At 36.6% G+C, this 26912-nt stretch overlaps 1 protein-coding gene across 9 annotated transcripts in view; it reads right to left on the bottom strand.

Annotated features, from left to right (window-relative positions):
* The window catches only part of JAK2 (Janus kinase 2), a 223189-nt gene that overhangs the window by 114445 nt on the left and 81832 nt on the right, over positions 1-26912 (bottom strand). For all 9 annotated transcript variants that reach the window (XM_058301810.2, XM_058301811.2, XM_071216711.1 and 6 more), the window contains one exon: positions 6744-6867. In XM_058301810.2, the coding sequence (XP_058157793.1) occupies positions 6744-6867 (124 nt within the window). The remainder of the gene's footprint in view (positions 1-6743; positions 6868-26912) is intronic.

Genomic DNA, 26912 nt, shown 5'->3' with positions numbered 1-26912 from the left:
AATTTGAGATTGGACAGGGAGTTTTCCTACTTTGTTCTTATTTTCATGACTTTTGACTACTCTATCTCTGACTTCCATAAAAACTTTTTGATTGACTTGTCAATTTCTGCAATCAAGGGAGCCAACATTTCAATAGGGATTGCATTAATATATAGGTGAATTTTGAGAGTATTGGCATATTAACAATAGTAAGTATACCAATTCATAAAAACAAGTTGTCTTTCCATCTTTCCATTTTTTTTTAGCATTTTAAAAAGTTCCTTCAGTGATGCTTATTTTTCAGTACACAAATTCTGTACTTTTCTTGAATTTATTCCTAAGTAGTTTGTATTATTGATGCCCCTGTAAATGGAATTGCTTCCTTAATTTCATTTTTGGATTGTTCATTGCTAGTATATAGAAATACAACTGATTTTTGTATACTGACCTTGTATTTTCTAACTTCACTGAGTGCATTTATTAGTTATTATAGTTTTGTGAATTTCTTATGATTTTCTATGTACAAGACCATGTCTTCTGAAAATGGAGATAGTTTTACTTCTTATTTTCCAGGCTTGATGCTTTATTTCTTTTCCCTACTAATTTCCCTGGTTAGAACATAGCATATAATGTTAAAAACAAGTGGCAATACTCAGCTCTCATGGAATGAATGGGAGAGGACAGCAGACAGCTCTTCCTAATCACTCCATTCAAACTGATGTGCAACAGGCAACACAGATAGGAAGAATTCTTCAAACAACTATGGGAACAGAAAGAGGGCCCATACAATAAAGCAGGGACAGCAGGAAATGACATTTCATATGAAACACATGATTTTGGCATCTATATTCTTTTTGCATTTCAGGGTAAGTGCAAGTACATTATCTGATTCTGGAGACAACTAATCTGTTCATCCCCATCATTTAGGGACCTTGGTCCAATAATAATCAGACTTTGCTATGATAAAACTTCAAAAACTAAAAGAAACCTCATATGCTAAATCTAAAAAATAGGAATTACTATTGAATGAAATAAGTCAGACGCAAAAGGACAAATATTGTGTGATATCAATGACATGGACTAATTATAATAAGCAAAATAAAAGAGTTAGACTCTAGAATATAGGTTACCAGAGGACAGACTGGGGTTAAAGAATAGGGAGTGGACACTTGATTTGTAGAGAATTTCTATTTAAGTTGACTGCAAAGGCTTAGAAAGAGATGGCAGTAATGATAGCACATTATTGTGAGTGTAATCAACAGCACTGAACTATATAGGTAAATGTGGTTGAAAGAGGAAACTTTAGGTCATTTTTATTACTAGAATAAGAATTAAAAGGTAAAACAGGAGTACACAACACAGTGAACCCTACTGTAGATGTAGGACTGTAATTAATACTACAAGTATATTCTTTTATGAAGTATAACAAATGTACAATACTTATATAAGTAGTAATAATAGAGTAGTATATGGAAAAATACTCAATGTAAATTATGGATGATACTACTGTTTTGATAATAATCTTTCATCAATTGTAACAAAGATAACCACTGTTTTAAAAATTGTGCAATTATAACAAAAAAGTGCAATCATTTGTAACAAATGTTCCACACCCATGCAGGGTGTTGATGTTGGGGTGGTGTATGGGAATCGTGTATTTTGTGTATGATTGCTCTATAAACCCAAAACTTTCCTAATTAAAAAAAAAAAAAAAAAAAAGTGGCAAGACAAATATTCTTATATTGTTCCTGGTTTTGAAAGAAAGCATTCAGCCTTTCACCATTAAATACGATGTTTACTGTGGATTGTTCAAAGATGCCCTTTATTAGTTGAGGAAGTTTCTTTCTATTCCTAATTTGTTGAATGTTTATCATGTTAGAGCATTAGATAATTTCAAATGCTTTTTACAGCATCTATTGTGATTTCTGTCCTTTATTCTATTTACCATTATATTGTGTTGATTGATTTTTTGGATGTGGAACCCATCTTGCAATCCTGGGATAAAGCTCACTTGGTAAAGGTATCTAATCCGTTTTTTATATAGCTGGTTCCAGTTTGCTAGTAGTTTGTGAGGATTTTTGTATATAGAGTCATAACAGACACTGGCCTGTAGTTTTCTTTCCTTGTGCTACTGTCTGGTTTTTTGGGGGGTTTTGTTCATTTTTTAGGAGGAATCGCGGATAACTTCTATTTAGACCTTTCTTGGAACTTTTAATTGTAGGTAATTCTGGATATATGTGCCCTTAGTTTAAGGATAGGAAGAACCCATGAATATGATATGGAAATCTTTTTCAAATTCCAAAGCAGAGGTCATCACACTATAACCTACAGGGCAAATCCACACTGGATTTTATAAATAGTTTTTGTAAATTTTGTAAATAAAATATTTATTGGAATACAGTAATGCCATCCATTTACTCATTGTTTATGGCTGCTTTCACTCTTCAACGGCAGAGGTAAAGAGATAAAACAGAGATGGTACAGCCAGCAAAGCATAAAATATTTACTATCTGGCCCTTTACAGAAAAAGTTTGCAGACGTCTTCTTTATAGGCATTTTTTAATGAAAAAAAAAGTATTTGCTAAATGGAAAATACGGAATTACAGAAAATGATAAAGAGAACATTAATATTGATATTTTATCAGTCAAAATGCATGCTAACATGCTTCTTTACATAACTTTATAAAGTCTTAATATCTGTGTAAAAGTGTTACGTAACTGTTTAGATTTAATCTTCAGTATCTTGGTATTTGCTGCTATTATATGCTGTTTTAAATTACTCTTTACTGTCTGTGTTATGTAGAACTAGTTGATACTGTAAAATATATTGATCATACAGATCTAGTGTCATGCTAAAAGCTTATTTTTATTTGTGCCTATAGATTATCTTATGTTTTCTATGCTAACAAATCATATCATACCCAAATAATGACTGTTTTCCTTCTTTGTTCTCTGTCTTTAAACACTGCATTTTTCTTGTCTTATTGAATTGGCCAGGAACTACATGAAAATCTTTAACAGAAGCAGTGATACTATGTATATTTATTTCCTTGTCTAGTTACTGATTTTCAAGAGACTACTTCCACATTTCGCCAGTAAGAATAATACTACAGGTTCTGTGACAAGAGATATTCTTTACTGTGTTAAGGATATCTCTCTTGGGTTTTAGTAGGCTAAGGCTTCCTTTTCTTTCCCTGTAAAAATCATGAATGGATCCATACTTTTTTTTTTTTTACTATGCATCACTGATTCTCTGGGTAGAATGGTTCTATGTCATAGGTACAAGGGCCATTTGGTAACCTAAATATCATGAGAAAACAATGAGGAATAGCATGTGACATAAGAACTGTGGGTATGGTGAAATCATTTTCCACAGAGGTTATACAATATTAGATTCTCATCAGCTAATTAACCAGGAGAGATTACTGACTTCAGCACATAGTTAACAGGTATTCAATGTTCTTGTAACTAGTGAGATTGAGCATTTTACCAAAAGATTTGTTCATTTGTAAAATATCTATTCATTTACTTTGAACAATTATTCAATATACAGGCTTTTTTTTTTAGATTTGTAAAAATACTTTCATCTATTTGATATGTTGAAACTATATTTAATATCTGTTTTTAGTTTTAATTTATTTTAACATTCAGAAATTTAAACATTTTTAGTCAGTAATATGATTTCCTGTCTTAGTTTGCCAAAGTGCTGCTAATACAAAGTGCCAGAAATGAGTTGGCTTTCATAATGGAAAATTTATTAGGGATAAAAGTTTACAATTTTGAGGCCATGAAATGTCCAAATCAAGGCACCATCAGAGATGCTTTCTCACCAAAGTCAGCTACTAGTGATCCTGGGGTCCTGCCACTTGGTGAAGCAAAATGGTCACCATTTTTTACTGAGGTCCCTGCCTTTCCCTCCAGAATCTACCATCTTCCATTACTCAGCTGTGGGCAGCCACCATAGGGTTTGTCTCTTTAGCCATGAGCTGCTCCGTGGGCCCAGTCTCTCAGGACCCTTGCGATTAAACTTTGGCTGATAGCGATCACTGAGTCCACTCTCACATAGCAGGATAAAAAACAGCAGCTACTTTTTCTGTGTGTCTCTGTATCTGTTTATATAAAGGTTCAGTACGCGGGAGAAGACCCAACCTGAGTCATGTTTCACTTGCACAGTCCAATTAATAAAGCCCCACACCCACAGAAATGGATTAGTTCAAGAACACAATCTTTTCCTTCTTTGGGATTCACAAAATAACTTCAAACTGTTACATTCCCCTATGATTTCTTCTACTGTTTTTAAGCTTACATAGTATTTCCTCACAGAATTGATAGGTGTTCAATTTCAATTCAGTTATTTATGTTCTTTTTAACATTTCTGTTAATCAATGTAAAATTTATTCTGATATACATCGTCAAGTAAAAAGCTAAAATATTAAGCAAATAGCCAACTGTTTTAGTTTCCTAGGTTGCTCAAAGCAGATCCAAGAGATGAGTTGGCTTTAAACAATGGGAATTTATTGGCTTAAAATTTGAGGCTGCAAGAATGTTCAAATCAAGGCAACATTTAAGGTGATGCTTTCTTCCCAAAGACTGACTGCGAACAATTCTTGTCTCCTCTGTCAAATGGCAAGGCACATGGAGGCATCCATGCATCTCTCCCTCTCCTTCCCCTGTCCCCCTCCCCCTTTCCTTCCTTCCCCTCTCTGCTTCCCCTTCCCCCTCTCCCTCTCCAGTAATGGATTAGATTTAAGAACATGTTTCTCTGGGGTACATACAGTTTCAAATCACCACACCAAGCAAGTGTCCCATCACCACTTATTGAATAATCTTTCCCTACTCAACTGACATGAAAAAACTGCATTGTTTATTATGTTTCTTTATGTATGAACGACTATTTTCAGGCTATACTGGCCCCAACATTGTCTTTATTCATGCTATGATTACAGGCTTAATTACTGTAGGTTTAAAAATAATTCCATTTTGTAGCTTCATATAATGTGACTATCTCCTAGGACTAAATCTTTTACAATTACCACATAGATCTTTTTTTAATTGTTATCTTAATTAATAAATAATTCTACATTAACACTGTAATAATGTGTCAAGTTCTCTAAAAAGTCTTTGTTGGGATTGTTACTGGATTAGATTTTATTTTATTTTGAAAGAAACTGTTTTAATTTGAAGAAATCAATCTCTCTATAATATTGTTTCCCCAATCCAGTACTATGTTCTCATTGTTCATATTTTTCAAATAATTTTTCCAATTTTCCCATATCTCATGTTTTTCCTGATAGTTAAGAGCTTGTTTTTTCTTTCTATTTAGAATGGGATCTTCCTATTATAGAACTAGCTACTTTTATATATTTATTACTTATTTTAACTCTTACTAATTTTGTCTTTTCAATAATTATATCAAAATGCATGTATTAACTCAGTGCAAATGATATCTTAAAAGTAAAAAACCCATACACATCCAATACATATTTATACAGAAGAGGCAGGGAAAAAGACAAGGCAATGCTAAAATTTATTCAGTGTCCAACAAATGATAGGCAAAATGCTAAATACTATGGGTATATAATCTCTTTAATGAGGCATGCATGAGGAGGTTAAGAGGTAGGCTTATGGAGCAAGCAGGCCTGGATTTGAACTGTAACTGTGCTATTTGCTAGCTGGGACACCTTGAACAAATTTGAGTAATATTTTAAATGATCAGATCCTCTCTCTTTATTATGTAACTTTTTTTTTTAACGATTATATTCTTTTATTTTTTTTCATATGTTGTTTCAATGTTCAATAATAAAAATTCAATAAACTTAATTTATTAATCATAAAAATTTGCTTTACATGTTTCCAAACTTTACAGCCATATAAAACATCACAAGGATTTAACTGATTCTATGCACAGAAGGAAGAGGGAGCTGAACAAGTAACATACATTCAAACATTAAACTGTAGATATTCATGGTGTATCTGGTACTGTTTAGTATTACAGTATCTTTATCTCAGAGACAGGCATTTTAAATTTAGTCACAATGTAACAGAATTTGTTAATAGCATCAAAACTAGCTTTCAAGCTTTGAAACAGTAATCAATTAGCTTTAAGAAATATAAAACATAACCAAAATATTTGTGATGAAAATTAAGTAATATATATGAACACTTGAATAATTTGTCTATTTGTGGGACACAAACTTATTTCTTCACTTGATCCTTTTGAATATAAAAATAAACCTATATATTTTTCTAAAAGGTAAATCCAATGCAATAAACTATTAAATAAAATTAACTTAAAACTTGAGACTGCAAATAAATAAACACTCTCAAAAATCTTTTCACTAAACTTTTAAAAAGTTATTTATAAGGAAGGGATATGAAATTTAAATTTTACTGCACAAAACATAAAATTTCCTAGGAAACTAGCAATATTCTAAACATTTAGGATTTTGCTAGTAAAATTAGCTAATTTTACTAATCCCTTTCTAATATTTTTAAAATTTGTTTAATTATAATCATAAATGGCATCCCACCAGAACAGCTTCATTCTCAGAGCACTCAGCGCATTCCATTTAAACAGTATTTCATTTTATGAATACTTCTGCTAGTGGAGAAACGAGAATATTACATGAAGGTGATTAAATGCTAAATAACTGGTTCTAGTGTCAAAGTTTTAAGTATCTTGCACTCAAAAAATATATTTTATAATTTTTCCCATTTTGCCCTTTCATCACTGAGTCCATTTATAATCTTACTGGAGAAAGCACCTTATTCTGTAGAGTATGTTGTGCCTGGTTGACTCATCTATATGGAAGACATGGTTGGGTGGATACCAGATCCTTTCTGTTTCACTCATTAAAGCAAACATATTATAATACACAGGTGTGATACCTAAGAAAAAGCAGAGAGAGAAATCATTACAAATGGTTAAAAGTACACTTACATAACACCTAAAATTAGTAATGGGGCAAAAGTAGTAACTCTTAAAAAATGGCACAAAATACAAAAGTTGTCCAAATTGTTTTTGGTACAGCACTTACAACTGAATGCTTAATCAAACATCCTTTTTATCTGTCTCTTATGACTGCTGTGATGCTTTCAAGCAATTTTTTTTTTTAATATTCAGTTTATTTAGTAGTCCTCTACAGAAAGGTTGATCCAAAATGTCAGATCCCATAACTAAAAATGGAATGCCTTTTCTGTGTTCTTTTGCTTTTTAAAAGGGATATTGAGAGTATCATATCATTGAAATGTTTAGAAGACATTGGATACACTTAAAGAACAATGTTAACAGTTTTACTGTAAATTGTCAAATTTTGCACAATACACCAGTGATTACATCTTAGGCATTATTTAAACATAAAATTAAAATATTTAAAATGTCAACTTAAAATATACAAAGGGTAGTGGTTTTTCCCAAAGATATTTTAGGAAGTACATTAACAGAAGGTTGAAGTTCATATTGAACACTACATTACACTATTTAAAAATGCATATTCTTTTCAAGTACACATAGTTCACACACACACACACAAACACACATACACAGTGACCATGGGGAAACACAAAACAGGTCTCCACAAATGTCAAAAAATATCACAAACACATACCATGTTCTGTAGCTACACGTTAATTAAATTAGAAAATACTTTCACTTAAAAATTTTAAAATTCTAAATATTTGAAAACATAAGCTATATTTTTATTCTAATGATGTTTTTATTCTTTTTCACTGTAAATAGATGTGACATCAATTTAACATACCAGCAACAAAGTCTTAAACTTTAAATAATTAACATGACTGTCTACTTATAAATGTGTAATAATTTCATTAAGTTGTATATAAAAACACTCTGTAGCAGCTTTTACACCGTATCCTTGCAATAATATTTGTATTTTAAAATATATCTAAATATCTCAGAAGTCAAGGAAATTATAAAGGGAATTTTTAAGTATTTAAAATGAATAATTATCAATATCATCTTTAAAAATTGGTAGAATGCTGCTAAAGTGAGACTCAAGAAGGAAAACCATAGTTTTAACCTGCTTATATTAGAAAATAACAGAGACTTTAGCTACATATCTGACTCAGTAGTAAGAAAACAAAGTAATCTCAAAGAATGTTCAAAGGACAACACTACAGAGTAGAAGTTAACAGGAAATAAAGATTCAATGAAGAGAATCAATAAAAGCTCATTCTGTACAATGACTAATGAGATAAGCCACTGGCAAGTCTGATCAAGAAAAAAAAGAGAAGGCACAGCAAAACACTGTTAATTTTTTAAGTGTAATGGCAGGTTATGAATACCAAAAGAGTACTAAAACATTATGTCAATAAATTGGAAAATGCAAACAAATGGACAATTTTTGAAAAATATTTTTTCCTTTGCTTTTTAGAAGCTTTAGATGACATAAATGTTACATTGAAAATATAAGGAAATTCCCATATACCCCACCTCTTCTCCATCCCTTACTTTTCCCCATTAACAGCATCTTTCCTTAGTGTGGTACATTTGTTACAAGTGATGAACACATACTGAAGCACTGCTACAAACGACTGTCTATAATTTACATTATAGTTTACACTTTGTACTGCACAATTTCATAGGTTTTGACAAAATGTATAATGTCCTCTGTCATTGCAATGTCATTCAGAACAATTCCAATGTCCCCAAGTTCCTATTTTATACATATTCTTCCCTCTTCCTCCCCTCAGAACCTCTGGTGACCACCGCCTTTTTTTTTTTTTTTTTTAAAGATTTATTTATTTATTTAATTCCCCCCTCCCCTGGTTGTCTGTTCTTGGTGTCTATTTGCTGCGTCTTGTTTCTTTGTCCGCTTCTGTTGTCGTCAGCGGCACGGGAAGTGTGGGCGGCGCCATTCCCGGGCAGGCTGCTCTTTCTTTTCACGCTGGGCGGCTTTCCTCACGGGCACACTCCTTGCGCGTGGGGCTCCCCCACGCGGGGGACACCCTTGCGTGGCACGGCACTCCTTGCGCGCATCAGCACTGCGCATGGCCAGCTCCACACGGGTCAAGGAGGCCCGGGGCTTGAACCGTGGACCTCCCATATGGTAGAGGGACGCCCTAACCACTGGGCCAAAGTCCGTTTCCCGACCACTGCCTTTTTATCAATGTTACAAGTTCTTCCATTGCTAGAACAAGTCTATTTTAGTCTATAGCTGCATTCCCCCCTACGTTTGTTCATTTTCCAATCTTGAGGATTTGGGGATGGTGGTGCCCACTCTGTTTCTGACTGAGAAGGGGCTTAGATCCCATGGGGAAGATGGATGGAAGTGCCTTGCTTGCAGTTATAGATACTGTGTTTTTAGGGATGGGTCCGTCATCATCCTTTTGTTAGTTGTCCTGGGAAAGTCCAAAGAACTGGAGAGCAGGTGTTACACCTCTGCTGAGATTCAGTACTCAGTCGGCATATGAACAGACTGAAGCTTTAAGTCTCAGGGGCATATATTTTAATGAGTATAGTGCTAATTATAGGTTCAAACACAAAAAAGAGCCAAGTGTAGGAAAACTACAAATCAGTCTAATTCTGTTACATTAGGGAATATATATTCCAAGGTCTGGCCCACTGACAGGGTGCCATATTGTTGACATCGTCTGCCCTGTCTATGGTGTCTGGAGTCCTCAGGAGCCCCCCTACTTGAGGCACTGTTTACTGTGGCAGTCAACAAGACTCTCCTGAAATGTGTATAAGCATAACCTCTGGAATGACCTCCCGACTCACTCTGAAATCTCTTAGCCATAAAAACTAATTTGTATTTAATATTTCCTGCTTTTGGTCAAGGTATTTTTTCCAGATGAATCGCTAGTTAGTGCTTGGTAATAATAATCCCTCAGTGCCAGGGAGACTCATCCCCCAGAGTCATGTCTCATACTGGGGGAGAAGGTAATGCATTTATATGCTGAGTTTGGCTTAGAGAGAGACTACATTTGAGCAACAAGGAGGCTTTCAGGAGGTAACTCTTAGGCAATGCATAACACTAGGCTGTGCTTCAATTTTACAAGAACAAGGTTCATAAGTACAACCATCAATGTCAAGGACCTGGCATATTGGTCTGTCTTCCTTCACTAGGTACTGCTCATGTACTGTAGGAATTCTTGCCACTCCTTTAGAGAATTTAGCAGGACTTCCCAGGATGGGAACTTAGTAGTTAATATGTAATATCTTGGGGGTCTCCACCCATCAAGACAATGCCCCATGACCATGAACACATTCATATTTCATAAAGCCACGCCCAAGGTGTGTCCATCCCACACATTCCCCCATCACCAACTACCTGCACCACCAGTGATCCTCCAACCCTTCTGTTATCCACAACCTCCCCAAAAACAAAGTCAAAAATAAATATAAAGAATTAAAAGAATAAAACAGGGAGTGGACGTGGCTGAAGCAGTTTAGTCCCTGCTTCCCACATGGGAGGTCATGAGTTCGGTTCCTGGTGCCTCCTATAAAAAAACAAAAAACAAACAGGAAGCAAACAAATGGAAAAACCAACTCAGGGGAGCCGATGTGGCTCAATAGTTGGGTGCTGGCTTCCTATATACAAGGTCCTGGATTCCATCACTGTCCCTGGTACCTCAAAAATAAATAAAATAATGAAATAAAATAAAATAACATAATAGACAAATAATAAATTTTTTTCATTGAGTCATTCATCACTGCAAGATGTTATATTTTTTGTACAGTGACAATTTCTTCTGTATGTTCCCTTAGTGTCATTTTTTTAAATTTTTTAAATTTTTTTTATTTTCAAAGAATCTTTAGATTACAGAAAAGTCACACAGAAAATATAGGGGATTCTCATATACCCCACTCACTCCCCTTTTAACATGTTCTTCTATTAACAACATCTTATGAGTATGGTAATTTGTTACAATTTAGGAACAAATACTGAAGCACTGCTACTAATCAAGGTCAGTGACTTATATTAGGGATTACATTTTGTACCATACACTTCTACAGGTTTTAACAAAATGTATACCGGCTTGTATCTGTCATTGCAATATCTTGCAGAGCAATCCCAATGCCCTAAAAATGCCCTATGTTTCATACATTCTATTCTTTCTTCTCCCTCCCCTCAGAACCTATGGTAACCACTAAGTTCAATTTTTCAAGAATAAAGTTCATACTTACATGCATTAATATTAAGGGCTTGACATATTGGTCCATTTTTCTTTTATTAGAACTGCCTATGTTCTCAAGAGATTCTTGCCCCTCTAACTGAGAACATGGCAGGACTCCCCAGAATGGGAGTTACTATTTTCTTGGTTATTGTGTGGGTCTCCACCCTCTGAGATAACACACTATGACAAGATGAACATTTCCATATTTCACAGAAGCATACCCCAGGTGCACCCTATCCCACATATCCCCCAACCTGAAATGTCCTGCACCAGTAACCCTCTGTAGCAGTTTGATATGGTTTATGAATTCCAACAATACTGGATTATGTTTGTAATCTGGTCTGTACCTGGGGGTGATGAAATTATGATTGGGGCTTTGACTGGACTCACAGATAAAATTACACGGCAGAGCAAAAGAGTTAGTAGGAGTGCTGATGTTGGAGTTTTGAGCTGGAGGCAAGGGCGTAAGCACACAGAGAAGCAGAGCAGCTGAGTCCAAAGAGAACTGAGCCTCGAGGAGAGACAGAGCCAGTTGCCTGATAGTCTACAGCTGGCCTTGTGGAGAGAGGCAAAACCTAGAGAGTTTCATAGTCTATAGCTGACCTTGTGGAGAAAACAGAGATGCTGAACCTGGAGAGAAATGAGCTGCAGGAAGAGAGAAACACAGGAAGCCTGAACCCTGGCAGACATCTTGCTCCAATACATGGCAAGAGACTCTGGTAGGGAAGTAACTTATGCTTTATGGTCTGAAAACTGTAAGCTTCTACTCCAAATAAATACCCTTTATAAAAACAAAACAATTTCTGGTATTTTGCATCAGCATCCCTTTGGCTAACTAATATATCCTCCCCTGCTATATATATTTCCCAAAAGAACATTCCTACTACTGTAGTTTTAACCACAGACATACAAATCACCAGAGTTCACCTGCTTTTTCCTCCAGCCTTCCACCCAGTTTCATGGATAGTCTAACCCAACCCCTCCACCCTATTCCCCTCATATTCCAGTACCACTGAGTTCCCTTCACATCCTTGCACTATCGTCTCTATTCACTGCCCAATCACCCATTCCACCTTATCACAGGTTTTGCCTATATTGAGCATCGGCTCATCACATTCTACTTGCTTTCTGTTTCCTGATAACCTACCTTCCAGACTCTAGCTCTGTGAGTTTGCACAATTTGCTTAAGGCATATATCAGTGAGGTCATGTAATATTTGTTCTTCAGTGATTGGTTTACTTCACTGAACATATGGTCTTCAAGATTCACCCATGTTGTCCCATCTGTTACTACTGCATTCCTTCTTACAGCTGAGTAATAGTCCATCGTGTGTATATACCACAATTTCCTTATCCATTTATCTGTTGATGGACACTTGGGGCTGCTACCAACTTTTGCCAATAGTAAATAATGCCACTATGAACACTGGTGTGCATACATCTGTTCATGCCACCACTTTCAATTCTTCTGGGTATATACCCAACAGTGGGATTGCTGGATCTTATGGCAGTTCTATAGTTAGCTACAATGGCTACATCATCTCCAGCAGTGGATGAGTGTATCCTTTCCTTTCCTTCACATCCTTTCCAACACTTGTAATTCTGGTTTTTTAAAAATAGCTACCAGTATAATAGGTGTAAGATGATATCTCGTGATATTTTGATTTGCATTTCCCTAATAGCTAGTGATGTCGAGCATCTTTTTGTGTGCTTTTTAGCATTTGTATTTCTTCTTTGGAAAAGTGTCTATTCAAATCTCTTGCCCATTTTTAAAATAAGTTGTTTGTCTTTTCATTTTTGAGGTGCAAGATACCTTTATATATGTTGGATATTAGGCCCTTATCAGATAAATGGTTACCAAATATATTCTCTTGGCTGTCTTTTCACTTTCTTGACAAACTTCTTTGAGGTACAAAAGTTTTTAATTTTGAGGACGTCCGATTTACCTATTTTTTTCTTTCATTGCTCTCGCTTTAGATGTAAAATTTATGAAGTCATTTCCTACTACAAGATATCGCAGATGCTTCCCTACATTATATTCTGGGAACTTTATGTTCTTGGCTCTTATATTTAGATCTTTGATCCACCTTGAGTTAATTTTTGTATAGGGCATGAGATGATGATCTGCTCTCATTCTTTTGGATATGGATATCCAGTTCTTCAAGCACCATTTGTTGAAGAGGTGATTTGATCCCAGTTGAGTGGGCTTGGTGGTTTTGTTGAATAACAATCAAAAAACAGATTCAAGAAGAAAAAACTTCAAAGAAGTATAACCATTAAAGAAACAGAACCCTTTAAAAAGTGGAGGAGGAAGAAGGAGGAAAAAGAAGGAAGAAAGAAGGAAACATGAGCAAGAAGAAAGGTAAAACAATCATCAGGCCCAAATGAGATTTACATGTGACTTCAACCAAATAGGAAAGACAATTCCAATTTACGCTAAAAGAGAACAGAAAAAAAAAGAAACTGAGAAACTGACACATTTTGTGAGTTCAGTTTGACCATGATACCAAAACCAGACAAAGAAATCATGAAAGGGCACAATATGGCCAATCTCACTTATCAAAATAGAAACAAAAATCCTAAATTAAGTATTAGCAAACCAATTCCAGCAGCATTTCCTTTTAAAAATTATAACAAAATTAATTTATCCTAAAATTACAAATATGGTTAACTTAGAAAAAGCTATCAATGCAATCATCATTATAGCCTATTTAAGGAGAAAATTCTGAATCAATATGGCAAAATATTAAATGTGAAAAACTGAGTGAATATATTGCTATTTAATGTATTTTTTTTTTTAAGATTTATTTCTCTCCCTCGCCCCAGTTGTCTGTTCTCTGTGCCTTTTTGCTGCGTGTTCTTCTTTGTCCGCTTCTGCTGTTGTCAGCGGCATGGGAATCTGTGTTTCTTTTTGTTTCTTCATCTTGTTGTGTCAGCTCTCCATGTGTGCGGCACCATTCCTGGGCAGCTCTCCTTACGGGGCACACTCCTTGCGCATTGGGGCTCCCCTACGTGGGGACACCCCTGTGTGGCATGGCACTCCTTGTGTGCATCAGCACTGCGCATGGGCCAGCTCCACACGAGTCAAGGAGGCCCAGGGTTTGAACCGCAGACCTCCCATGTGGTAGACGGACGCCCTAACCACTGGGCCAAGTCCGCTTCCTATATGATCTATTACTAGAACTATTTTATAATGAAAAATCATGACTTAAAAGTGAAAATGATTTCAAAGAAAATAAAGAAGAAAGGAAAAATAAAAGTGAAAATGGGGGGATCCAAGTGGCACAGTAGAGAACAAAAGAATGCACTCTTTCTCTAGAAACTCTGGGATGGCAGGCAGGCTTGCCCAGCATAAAGGAATCTGGGGTGGGATGGTAAGAGAGTGGCTGGAGAGGGAGGGGTTCCAGCCTGGCATGGGAGAAAAGCAGAACTACTCTGTCAGTCCCGGACAAGAGGAAAATCACCCACCTGACCCTGGGGAGAGCGGGAGCCATGTAGCCAGTTCTGGGGGAGCCTGGAGTTGCTGAGGAGTAATCCCACAGGTGGGCCTGGGCCCAGCTTCCTTAAGGTAGGGGTAAGCCAGGCAAGCTGCAGGGAAAGCCGAGGGAACTGAGCCAGTATTTTGTTTTGTTTTCTCTCTTGCTATTTTTTTTCCTATTCCCCCCCTTTTTTCCCCATTCATCCAGGTACTGGCAGACAGGCTGGCTGTGGGGTGACTGATTAGCAGGTACAAAGAGATGGAGAGGAGTACACTAGTGAGTGGCTGGAGAGGGAGACCTGTTTTGCAGTTGTTTTTTGTTCTGTTTTCTGGGATGATCGATTGGTCAAAACTGGCAGCCTCAAAAAAAGGAGCCCCTAACTGTTCCTGGTGGTATAAGAGGAAAACCCAGATTCCTGTTTCCTTTTGTTTTGTTTTGCTTGTTTGCTGCTTCTATTTGTCTTCCTTATTTTCATTCCTTCTCCTGGTTTTTTCTTTCTTCTCTTCCTACTTCTCTTGGGTTTTTTTCCCAATTTTTTTTCCTCTCTTTTAATCTTTTATTTACTTATTATTATTTTACTCTCTTATTTCCTCTTTTTCCCTATTCCCTACCCCCAAAATTATAAGACATACTAAGAAACAGGAGGTCATGACCAAGTCTAATAAGCAGGAGGAGATGAACAATGTAGAAGAACTAAGCAAAGATGTCCAACAAATATCAAAGAGATATTGGGAGAACATACAGAAAAAATTGCAAATATACATAAAAGATAACAGATATTAAAGTGATGACAAAGTGCAAGAAATTTTAAAATACACTATATTAAAAAAACAAAAACCACTATAAGCCCATAACAGCAGATTTGAACAGGCAGAGGAAAGGATTAGTGACACAGAAGACATCCAAAGACATCTGAAATCGTACAGACAGAAGAACAGATAGACAAACAATGGGGAAAATTCAGGAGGGACTCAGGGAACTACATGACATGATGAAACACACAACATACACATTATGGGTATCCAGGGAGAGAAAAGAAGGAAAAGGGGGTGGTAGGAGTGTTTTAGGAAATAACAGCCAAAAAATTTCCCAACTCTTATGAGGGGGACAGATATACATGTCCAGGAAATGCAGCATACTCCAAGCATAATAAATTCTAGCAGACCTACCCTGGGACACATACTTATCAGACTGTCAAAAGCCCAAGACAAAGAAGGAATCTTGAAAGCTGCAAGAGAAAAGAGATCCATCACATATAAAGGAAGCTCAAAAAGATTAAATACTGATTTCTCATCTGAAACCACGGAGGTGAAAAGGAAGTGGTATGACATGGTTTCAGTGCTAAAGAAAAAAACTGCCAGTCAAGAATTCTGAACCCAGCAAAGATGGCATTCAAAAACTGAGGACAGTTCAAAATATTCACAAACAGAAATAGAGTTTGTCATCAAGAGTCCTACCCTTTAAGAAATACTAAAGGGAGTTCTGCAGGTTGAAAGGAAAAGATAGGAAAGAGAGGGTTGGAGGAGAGTGTAGAAAGGAATATTATTGGTAAGAGTAACTAAAAGGACCAAGAGAGGAACCCCACCCATGTGTACAGAGTAGGTGAGTTTGCCCCAGCAGTTGAAGAACGTGAATGTTCCCACCCGATGTTCTGGGAGAGTTATGCCACCCCAGGATGCAGAAAGGGTAGAGCACATTCCCCCAGGATTAGGGTGGTTAAGGTCAGCACCCCACAGGTCTGAGTGGGGTGGCCCTGTCCCCCATGGATTAGGGAAGGCCAGGTGGTCAGCCCATTGCTCTGAGAGGGTTGAGGCTGTATGCCAAAGGTTAGGGGGAATGTTGTCTTCATATCACTGTACTAGGGGGATTAAGACTCTAACCCAAAGATTGGGTAGGGTATGGCAATCACCCCAACACTCTTGGAGGGAGAGGTCTAGAGCTTGGTCGACACCCAAATGCTTGATGAGGGTGAAACCAAGAAAATGGCCACTGGGCAAGACTGTAGGAAGAGTTGGTCCCAATATGGCCCCAAGGAGAAGAAATCATCATCTTAAGAATGACTCTCAGACTGAAATCGAATGGAGGATGCCCTGCAGGTTTACTTAACTATAGAGGACCCGTGACTCATGTTTCTTTCCCAATTTCGAAACCCTCATTGTAATGAAAATGTTTATCCTATGTCTGTCCATTTGTGTCTTAGAAACAGATAAATGGCTTATTAGGTCTATAGCACACAGGACTTTGCCCCAAGACAAACTGCATTTCTTTAAATTGATTATGATATGATTTAGTACTTGCATTGTAACTGATTTAAGGCTTTTTTGAATATTGTAGTGACTTTTTGGAATTCAGAGGGTGGAATATAGCAGTTTGATATAATTGATGAATTCCAAAAAGAAATATTGGATTATGCTTGTAATCTGATCTGTACCTGGGCATGATTGATTTATGATTAGGGTGTTGAGTTCCCACCCCTTGGTGGGTGGGGACTCACAGATAAAGGGCTTGGCAAAGAACAGATTTGAGGGCTTTTAATGTTGGAGTTTTGATTTTGGAATTTGATACTGAAGACTTAAACTGGAGCCCTGGGAAGTCAGCAGGCAGAGGAAAGAGAAGTCAGCCCCAGGAAGGAGGGAATCTTGAAGTCAGAGTAAAGCAAGCCACAGGAATGTAGGAACCTAGGAAGCCTGAACCCTTGCAGATGTCAGCCATCTTGCTCCAAATGCTTTATGGCCTGGTATCTGTAAGCTCCTATCCCAAATAAATACCCTTTATAATGCCCAACAGATTTCTGGTATTTTGCATCAGCACCCCTTTGGCTGACCAATACAAGTACCAAGAATCTCTTGAGTACATAGGCAGTGCCTAATAAAAGAAAACAGACAAATATGCAAAGCCCTCAATTTTAAAGCTTGTACTTATAAACCTTATTCTTCTAAAATGAAACTGAGTCTAATAATATCTCTTCCCTAAAAGTAACCTCCTGAAAACCTCCTTGTTAATCAGATGTGGCCTCTCTCTAAGCCAAACTCAGCAAATAAACTCACTACCTACCCCACCACCCACCCAAAGCGTGGGACATCACTCCAGGGGATGGGGCTTCCCTCACACCAAGGGATTATTACCAAACTCCAACCAGTGATCATGTGGAAAAAGACCAAACAGGAAAAACATTAGATACAAAAGAGGGTTTATGATTAAGAGATTTCCCAAAGTGAGTTGGTTATACCTTATGCACGTCGCAGGTAGATCTTACTAAGTGCCACGGTAAACAAAGCCTCAAAGAGGGGTGCTCCCAAGGGCTAGACACTATAGGCAAGGCACACAACCCCACGAAATTTGCATCTAGTTGGTGGGTCTTACCGTGGAATCTATGATAACCTATTTCCCCTATGTAACAGAGTTAGATTCATTTATAATTTCCCTACAAATTGTTCCTCTACCCCTTTTATTTGAACCTGTAATTAGCACTATACCTGTTGTGGCAGTTTGCAATTATTTATGAATCCAAAAAAGAAAAAGATTACATTTGTAAACTAATCTGTTCCTCTGGATATGATACCCTTTCATTGTATTAAATTCAAAGGTTTTAAGTTTACTTGATAAAATCAACTTAGGGCTTCTAATTTGACAATGTCAGTAAGCGGTGATTCAGGGTAAATCCCTGCCCCCTTAGTGGGCCTATATAAATGGACAATCACTCAAGAAGACACATGGAAGAGGAGAGAGTTCTTTCATGTTTGATCCTGGGGCCCTGGAGAGAGCAGAGCCATTCACCTGATAGTTTATAGCTGAGCAGCTGAGCAGACAGGAAAGCCTAGAAATCAAGAGCCCTCTGCCAGACTGATAATAGGAAGCCCAGAGAGATGAGCCCTATGCAGCCTACAGCTGAGATCAGAAGAATCTGGGCCCACAGAGCCTTAAGAGGAAGAAAGAAGGAAAGACATCTTGCTTCAACACATGGTAGCTGAGTTTGGTGAGAAAGCAGCTGAGTTGGGCTCTTTAGGGCCTTGTAACTGTAAGCTTTTACTCCAACTAAATACCCTTTATAAAAGCCAACAGATTTCTGGTTTGCATCAGCATCCCTTTGACAGACTAATACATCCATTAAGTACACATCCCAGAGACTTAAAACTTGAGTCTGTTCATATGCCAGTTGAGCCCTGAATCTTAGCAGAATTGCAGCCAATACCTACTTTCCAGTTTATTGGAATCACCCAGGAAAACTAACAAAATGATGATGATGGACAGCCCTCATTCCAAAAAGCAAAGCATATCTACAACTGCAAGCAAAACAGGTTCCTTCCATCTGCCCCATAAATCTGAGCTCCCTCTCAATCTGAAGCACAGCGGGCATCACCATCCTAAAATCTTCAAGACTGAGAAATGAACAAACATAAGGGGGGAATACAACCATGAAGCAAAGCAGACTTATTATTGTAGTAATGGAAGAACTTGGGTAACATTGATAAAAAGATAGCGGTTACCAGAGGTTCTGTACAGGAGCAAAAGGGAAGAATAGGTGGAACATGAGGGTTTTTTAACAGCACTGGAATTGCTTTGTCAAAACCTAGAAAACTGTACAGTGCAAAGTGTACACCATAAACTATAGACAATGTTTTGTAGCAATGCTTCAAATATTCATCAATTGTAACAAATGTACCCACTAATGTAAGATATTAAGAAGGGGGAGAGGGTGGGGTAGTTGGGAATCTCATAAAGATAGATAGACAGACAGAGAGACAGGTATTTTTTTAGGTACTGGGGGCCCAGGATTGAACCCAGGACCTCATACGTGAGAAACTGGCACTTGACTAGTGAGCCATAACAGCTTCCCTGAGTTGGTTCTTTCATTTGCTTTGCTTGTTGTTTGTTTTTGTTTTTCCAGGAGGCACCAGGAACCAAACCCAGGACCCCTAATGTGGGAGGCAGGCACTCAACCATTTGAGCAACATCTGCTCCTAATCTTCTATATTTTTGATGTAACTTTTCTGTAATCTAAAACTTCTTTAAAAATAAGGTTTAAAAAAAGCAAACCAGAAAAAAGTGAAAATGGCAAAAATGCAAATAAGCCATTCACAGCAGAAAAAATCCACATGATTAATAAACATAGAAAATAATGTATTAAAGGAAATGTGACTTAAAACATGCCGTATCACTTGTAGTCATTTGGTATTATTTATAAATTCCAAAAATAGATATTGGAGTATATTTGTAAACTGGGCTGTTTGCATATTAGATTGCTGTAGATTCAGAGGTTTCATTTTTACTTGACTGAGTTGTGATTAGGGCTTTATTGGGCCACGTCAGTGGGATGTTGAATGCCTGCCTCCGTGGTGGGTGGGGACTCACAGAGAAAACCACATAGCAGAGCAGAGAGTAGAGTTTTTTGAGTTTGATGTTGTAGAGTTTGGAGCTGGAGCCCAGGAAGTAAACACACAGGAGAACAACGCAGAGGAACAGAGACAGCCCCACAGACACGGCAGGGGCTCCGGGAAGAGAGAAAAGCTATTCGCCTGATAGTCTACAGCTGACCTTGTGGAGAGATGTAAACTGAGCCTAGAGAGAATCAAGCCCCAGGGAAAAAGACAAAGCCTAGAAAGCCTGATGGCCTACAGCTGATATTGTAAGAAGCTAGGACCACAGAGAAGGAAGAGGAAGAGGAAGGCTGAACATCAGCAGCCATTTTGCTCCAATGCATGGCAACACACTTTGGTTCAATAACAAAACAAAACAAAAAAAGGGGATAACACCTATTGCTAGTTCAATTGTAGTGCCTAAAGATTATATTACCGGTAGAAACATAAGGCGCTACATCTTCTGAGCAAACAATACTTAAAATTTTAAGAATGCAATACCTATAAGAATTTAAAATACCCTTCAAGTCAGCAATCCCTCCTATGTACTACTAAAAGTACAGTCTAGAGGTATATATACATAAGGATATTTACTACAGCATTCTTTGTAGTGGTAAGTAAACAGAAACAAAAAATGTAAATTCAAGAGCAGAAAATCTGAAAACACTGTGATAGTACAATCCATGCCATGAACTATTATGCAATTCAATAAAATAAATGAATTGAATGAGTTAACATCTAAAGTGGTAGGCTTAAACAGATTTTTCACAATGTATTTTTTCAATAAGTAAAAGCAAGAAGCATACAAGGGTATATAATAACATTTTATAAAATAATGACCTTCCAAATCCTAATGTGTGAGAGAGATGAGAGTGAGAATTGTCAATGTATGATTACATGGTCATGGGAAAAAATATGGAAGCATTCACAAGATATTAATACCCTATTTAGCTGGATGGGATAGGGGAAAAATGACATAGGAGTATAATGAGGAACAAACATCATTTTTATAAAGTATTCATTAAAAAAAAAAGTAAATAAAAAAATACTAATCAATACCGAAATAAGGGTTATCCCTGTGAATCATATTTAAATTACATGATGACTTATATAAATTTTAAAATAACCCAAGATGATAGGAAAAAATGTCATTAAAATATTCTGACAAAGAGTTATTTTATCGGAGAATTGTTTTGATCTAGGCTAAGAGTGCACTGGAAAAAGTTTTAAACTTGGAAATTTGTATATCATTATCTAATCAATCATAAACCCATGTCTGTGCCTTGCACATACTACTTCTTTTTATCTCTATCCAAGAATATTCGGCATAGCTAGTGATACAGGTATATATGAAACACAAGTGGAAGATGAAACTGCCCAGAAAGGGGCCATAAAAGACTTGCTAGATTACTTTATGAAGAGAAAACACTGGAAACAGAAATTTAACAAAAAACTGACATCTAGTTTAAATGTGATTATCCAAGTAAAATTTGGCATGGCAACATAATTCTTAGCATATAATAATAGGAATTTTTTAGAACAAGACAAGATCATGATTTTCTTCCAAGCAATAGAGCAATTACAAAGCAGGAAAAGTGAATTCATGAATCATCTGGGTTCTTTCTGCTGATGAATAATGATTTCTTAACACAAGTAAGACTGTATCCTAATTATAGAAACAAAAATATGAAAATGAATGTGAAGACACAAAGAGGTCCAAAGAAAGAGATTACACCAAAAGAGAAACTGCTAGGTCAGCCCTGCAGACAAATAACAAAAGAGAGTGCTTACAGTCATCTTTTGTTACACTGATTTCTTGTTCCCAAATTGCAATTATATATGATAATGAAAATTTTTCTTAGTAGTTCAGGTTAATTGGACTGTCCTAGGAAGGTAGAAATGGCAGAAAAAACCTTCAAAAAACAAATAGCAAGATGCGAGATTTAAATATATTTAATTGTACTAAATGTAAACGTAATGTAAATATAAACAAATCAATTAAAAGATATTGCCTATCAGTCTGGATCTGGAAAAAAAAAAGATAGTGTGTTATTTACAAGAGACATACTTTAAATGTAAGGACACTTGACAGACTGAAAATAAAAAGTAAAAGGAAATACCACGCAAACCTGCCAAAAAAGACATAGATAATACCAAGTGTCAGATAGGATATGTAGAAATTGGGATTCTCATACACTGCTGGTGGGAATGGAAACTAGTGTAGTTGCTTTAAAAATCATTCTGGCAGTTCCTCAAAAAGTTAAACACAGAGTTACTATATGACCCAGCAATATAACTGCTATCCAAGAGAAATGAAGCATATGTCCCCAAAAACTTGTACACAAATGTATACAGCAGCAATATTCATAACAAAAAGTAAAAAGAAAACATATGTCCATCAACTGGTGAATGTATAAATAACACGAGATAGATCCACACATTGCAATATTATCGGCAATGAAAAGAAACGAAGTACTGATACATGCAACAGCATGGACGAATAGTGAAAACGTACAAAGTGAAAGTCAGCCAGTCACAAAGGACCACATATTATATGATTCCATTTATATCAAATGTCTCAAATAGTCAAATCCCTAGGGACAAAAAGTAGAATGGTGGTTGCATAGGGTTGAGGAGGTTGTGGGGGAAATGGAGAGAGACTGTTAATGGACTACAGGTTTCTTTACGGTGTGATGAACATGTTCTAAAATTGAAGTGATGATTGCACTGCTCTGTGAACATAATTAAAGCCAATGAATTTTTAAAAAAATGTCTCAAATGCAGCAAAGTGAACCACAAGTTACCTAACTATGTGCCAGAACAAAGCCCATCACTATTTTTAAAACTACAATAAAACCCAGCAACCAACAATTAAATCATAATGTCCAGCATCTGGTAAAAAAATGCAGGCATTAAAGGAAACTGGAAAATATGACCCATAACTAAGAGAACTATCAATCAGTAAAAGGAGACCCAGAAATGAAAGAGATGATGCATTATTAAGTAAAGAAATTATATCAGTTATTATAAATGCCCTGACATATTAAAGAAGGCATAGCAAAACATGAACATGATGAGGTAATGGAAGTTATAAAAAAAAATCCAAATAAAATGTCTGGATAGAAATGGCAGAATAAAAACTTGAAAACACAGCAATACAAACCACTAAAATGAAGCACACAGGGTGCTTCAGAGAGAACTAATACAGAAGAAAAAAAATGAAAAGAGCACAATTGCCTTGTTGGAGAATATCTAATAAATGAGTAAATGTAGTCTCAAAGATGAGGAGAAAGAAATGGGGATAGAAATGTGATTAAAACAACAACAACAACAAACTAAACCCATTGATTCAATAAGCTAAATAAACCCCAGAGGAAACATAAATAAATTTACATTAAAGTATAACATAAACAAATTTCTGAAAATCAGTGATAAAAATAAAGTCATAAAAACAAGAGAAAAGACACATTACATCCAAAGAAACAAAGATAAGAATGACAGTTGATTTCATCAGATACCACTCAAGCCAGAAATAATGAAAGAAGTAGTGAAAGAAAACACTGTCACTATAAAGTTCTATACCCAGTTAAAATGTCTTTCAAAAATAAAGGGAAAATAAAGACTTTGTCAAGTAAACAAAAACCTAAGAGGATTTATCTCCAATTTGCATGACAATAATAATCTTGGGAAGCAGATGTGGTTCAAGTGATAGAGCTTCCACCTACCATATCGGAGGACCCGGGTTCGATCCCTGGGGCCTCCTGATGAAAAAGAAGAAGAGAAAGCATGCCTGCACGGTGAGCCAGTGCCCATGTGAGTACCCACGTGGTAAGCGCATGTGCCCGCAGGTGAGCCAGTGCCCACCCGAGTGTCCACATGGTGAGCCAGTACCTGCACAAGTGAGTCATGCAGCAAGATGATGATGCATCAAAATAGAGACAAAGGGAGAGTCAAGGTGAAGCACAGAAGAAACCAGGAACTGAGGTGGCACAATTGACAGAGAACCTCTCTCCACATCAGAGGTCCCCAGGATTGAATCCTGGTGAACCCTAGAGGAGACAAAATGAGAAAAGAAGACAACACAGACAGCAAAAACAACAGGGTGGGAGGAGAGGAAGGGGGGAAAGTAAATATTTTTTAAAAAATCGTAGAAGAAGTTCTTCAGACAGAAGAAAAATGACACCTGATAGACATCTGGGTTCATAGAAAGAAATAAACATTGACAAAAATTATAAATATGCAGATAAAAACAAAGGACATTTTTTTCATTTTGTAATCTCTTTAAAATATAACTGACTATAACAGTGCACTGTGGGATATATAAGTAGAATTAAAATGTTTTACAACAGTAGCACAAAGGAATGGAAGAATGGAAGTACACTACTGCATGCTTCTTACACTATGTATGGAGAGGTATAATATTATTTGAAAGGCTACTCTAACAGGTTAAAGGTGTATACTGTAAAACCTGCAGCAATCATTAAAAACACAAAACAATAGAGATTTAGGTAATAAACTTATATTGGTATCCTGTGGCTGCCATAACAAATTACTACAAACTTGACAGTTTAAAACCAAAAAAGCCAGTATTGATTCTCTCATAGTTTTGGAGGCTGAAAGTCTAAAATCAAAGTGTCAGCTGGGCTGCATCACTCCCTGTAGAAAAGAGAATCCATGCCTTCTCTCTTCCAGCTTCTGCTGAAAAAAATATCTGGTTTGTGGTTGTATCACTCTAAAATATGCTTCCAACTTCACATAACATTCCCCTCTATTTCTAATCTCCTTCTGCCTCTCTATTTTATAAGGATATTTGTGATGACAATTAGGGTCTACCTGGATAATCCAGCATGATCTCCTCATTTCAAGATCCTTAATTTAATTACATCTACAAATACCCTTTCTCCAAAGGTAATATTCACAGGTTCTGGTAATTAGGACACAGACATAACTTTTGGGGGTGCCACCATTCAGCTAACTACAAAGTTAATAGTGTACAGAAAGTGAAATAGCAAAAAAAAAAAAAAAAAATACTGAACTTGTGGGACAAAAGGAATATGCAGCTTTAAAAATTTATTTTATTTATTCCACCCCCTACCCCACTGTTTGTGCTCATTGTCTGCTCTCTGTGTTTGTATGTTATGTGCTCATCTTTTTTTAGGAGGCACAGGGAACCAAACCTGGGAGAGGGAGGTGCCCAATGGCTTGAGCCACCTCTACTCCCAACATGCAGCTTTTCTACATTATTAGAGAAGAAATTTTGAAAAAACCTTATGATCTAAACTTCCATCCAAGAAGCTAAAATAAAAATGGCAAAATAATTTTTTAAAAGTTACATGAAGAAAGAATTAATAAAGAGGAGAAATGAATAACATAGAAAGCACAAATTGAGAAATTACAATAAAGTCAATGTTGATTCATTGAAAAAAATTACATGTACCTAAGAAGACTGAGCCAGAAAAAGAGATGAACTACAAATCAAAATATCGAAATGAAAAGGCAGATAACCACTAGAACCTAGACATTAAAAAGATTATTTATGCCAATAAGTTTGATATCTTAATTGAAATGGACTAATTCCTTGAAAAACACAGCTTGTATTAGTCTTCCAAAGTGTGCCAAAGCAAAGTACCAGAAACTGGTGGCTTTTATAAAGGATATTTATTTGGGGTAAAAGCTTACAGTCACAAGGTGATAAAGAGTTGCTTTCTCACCAAAGGCAGTTGCCACATGTTGAAGAAAGATGGTCACTAATCTCTGCCTGATCTCTCCTTTCCCTCTGGGCTTCCAGACCTCTTTCTCCTGGTTAGAGTTCATCTCTCAGAGCTTCCTATATCAGTCTCTTCCCAAAGTCAGATGTAAGCTATCAGGCAAATGGTCCATCTCTCCCTGGGGCTCTAGTTGTTTGAGTCTTCTTTCTGTTGCATGGCAGGATCAAAAATGACAAAGTTCTCTCCTCTTCCTGGGGCTTTAGCTGTTTTCTTGAGTGAGTGTCCATTTATATCAGCTCACCAAGAAGACAGGGTCACACCTTACTAACATCAAAAGGCCTAAACTGATTTTATCAACAACCTTAATCAAAGATCCGTAACTGAATTTAATACAATCCAAGGGTATCATACCCAAAGGTATAGATTAGTTTACAAACATAATCTTGCTCTTTTTGAGATTCACAAAAATAATCTCAAACTGCCATACAAACATAAAAAGAAAACGGAAATCTGAATGATCAATCATCAGCCGGCACATTTTACAGACTCCTGAGACACTGCCAACAGTCTGGCCATCTGATCTGGCCAATGGCTACAATTCCTTAAAGGTTGTCCCCTTTGGGGTAAAGGAACTCTAGTAATGTTTTGCCTCATAGATATTCAAAATATAAATGAAAGCCACACATGTCTTTGCATATACAAAAGCTGTAACACAAGACTTCACCAAGACCCTTCTTATTTCCTTTGGAGTTCCAGACATTATTGATAGTAGCTCAGTCACTCATTTTGCTTCTCAAAATACAAAAATACTAATATTAGGCTCATGAACAAGTTAATATAACTTTTACCCCCTTACCAGCCTCACAGAGGGCTACAACGGGCTTTCTTAAACAAGTTCAAATTCAAATAAATGGAACATGGCACATTTCAGTCATCAAACATGAGGGTAAACGATATAATAGAGACTGATTTTCATTTTTGATGTTTAACTGCTAATCATCTGTGCAAACCAATAAGAAAGCTGTGTGCTCTCCACTTTGATACAGGCAGGGAAGTTCAAACCAGGCAAACACCAACTCATGCACAGGAACCCTCATCCTGGCCCCATCCTTAACCACAATAAAAATCAAATCTACTTGCCCCTTTCTTTGCTCAGGTCATTTCAGACAAGCTTACGTGCTTGCTCCAATCTCCCCACAAAGTCCCAGTATGTAAGCTTTTCACAACTTCATGCTATATATGTGGTATCAA

Source organism: Dasypus novemcinctus, chromosome 8 (assembly GCF_030445035.2).
Source record: "Dasypus novemcinctus isolate mDasNov1 chromosome 8, mDasNov1.1.hap2, whole genome shotgun sequence".
Classification (NCBI taxonomy): Eukaryota; Metazoa; Chordata; class Mammalia; order Cingulata; family Dasypodidae; genus Dasypus; species Dasypus novemcinctus.
This window is presented reverse-complemented; position numbering and strand designations above follow the sequence as displayed.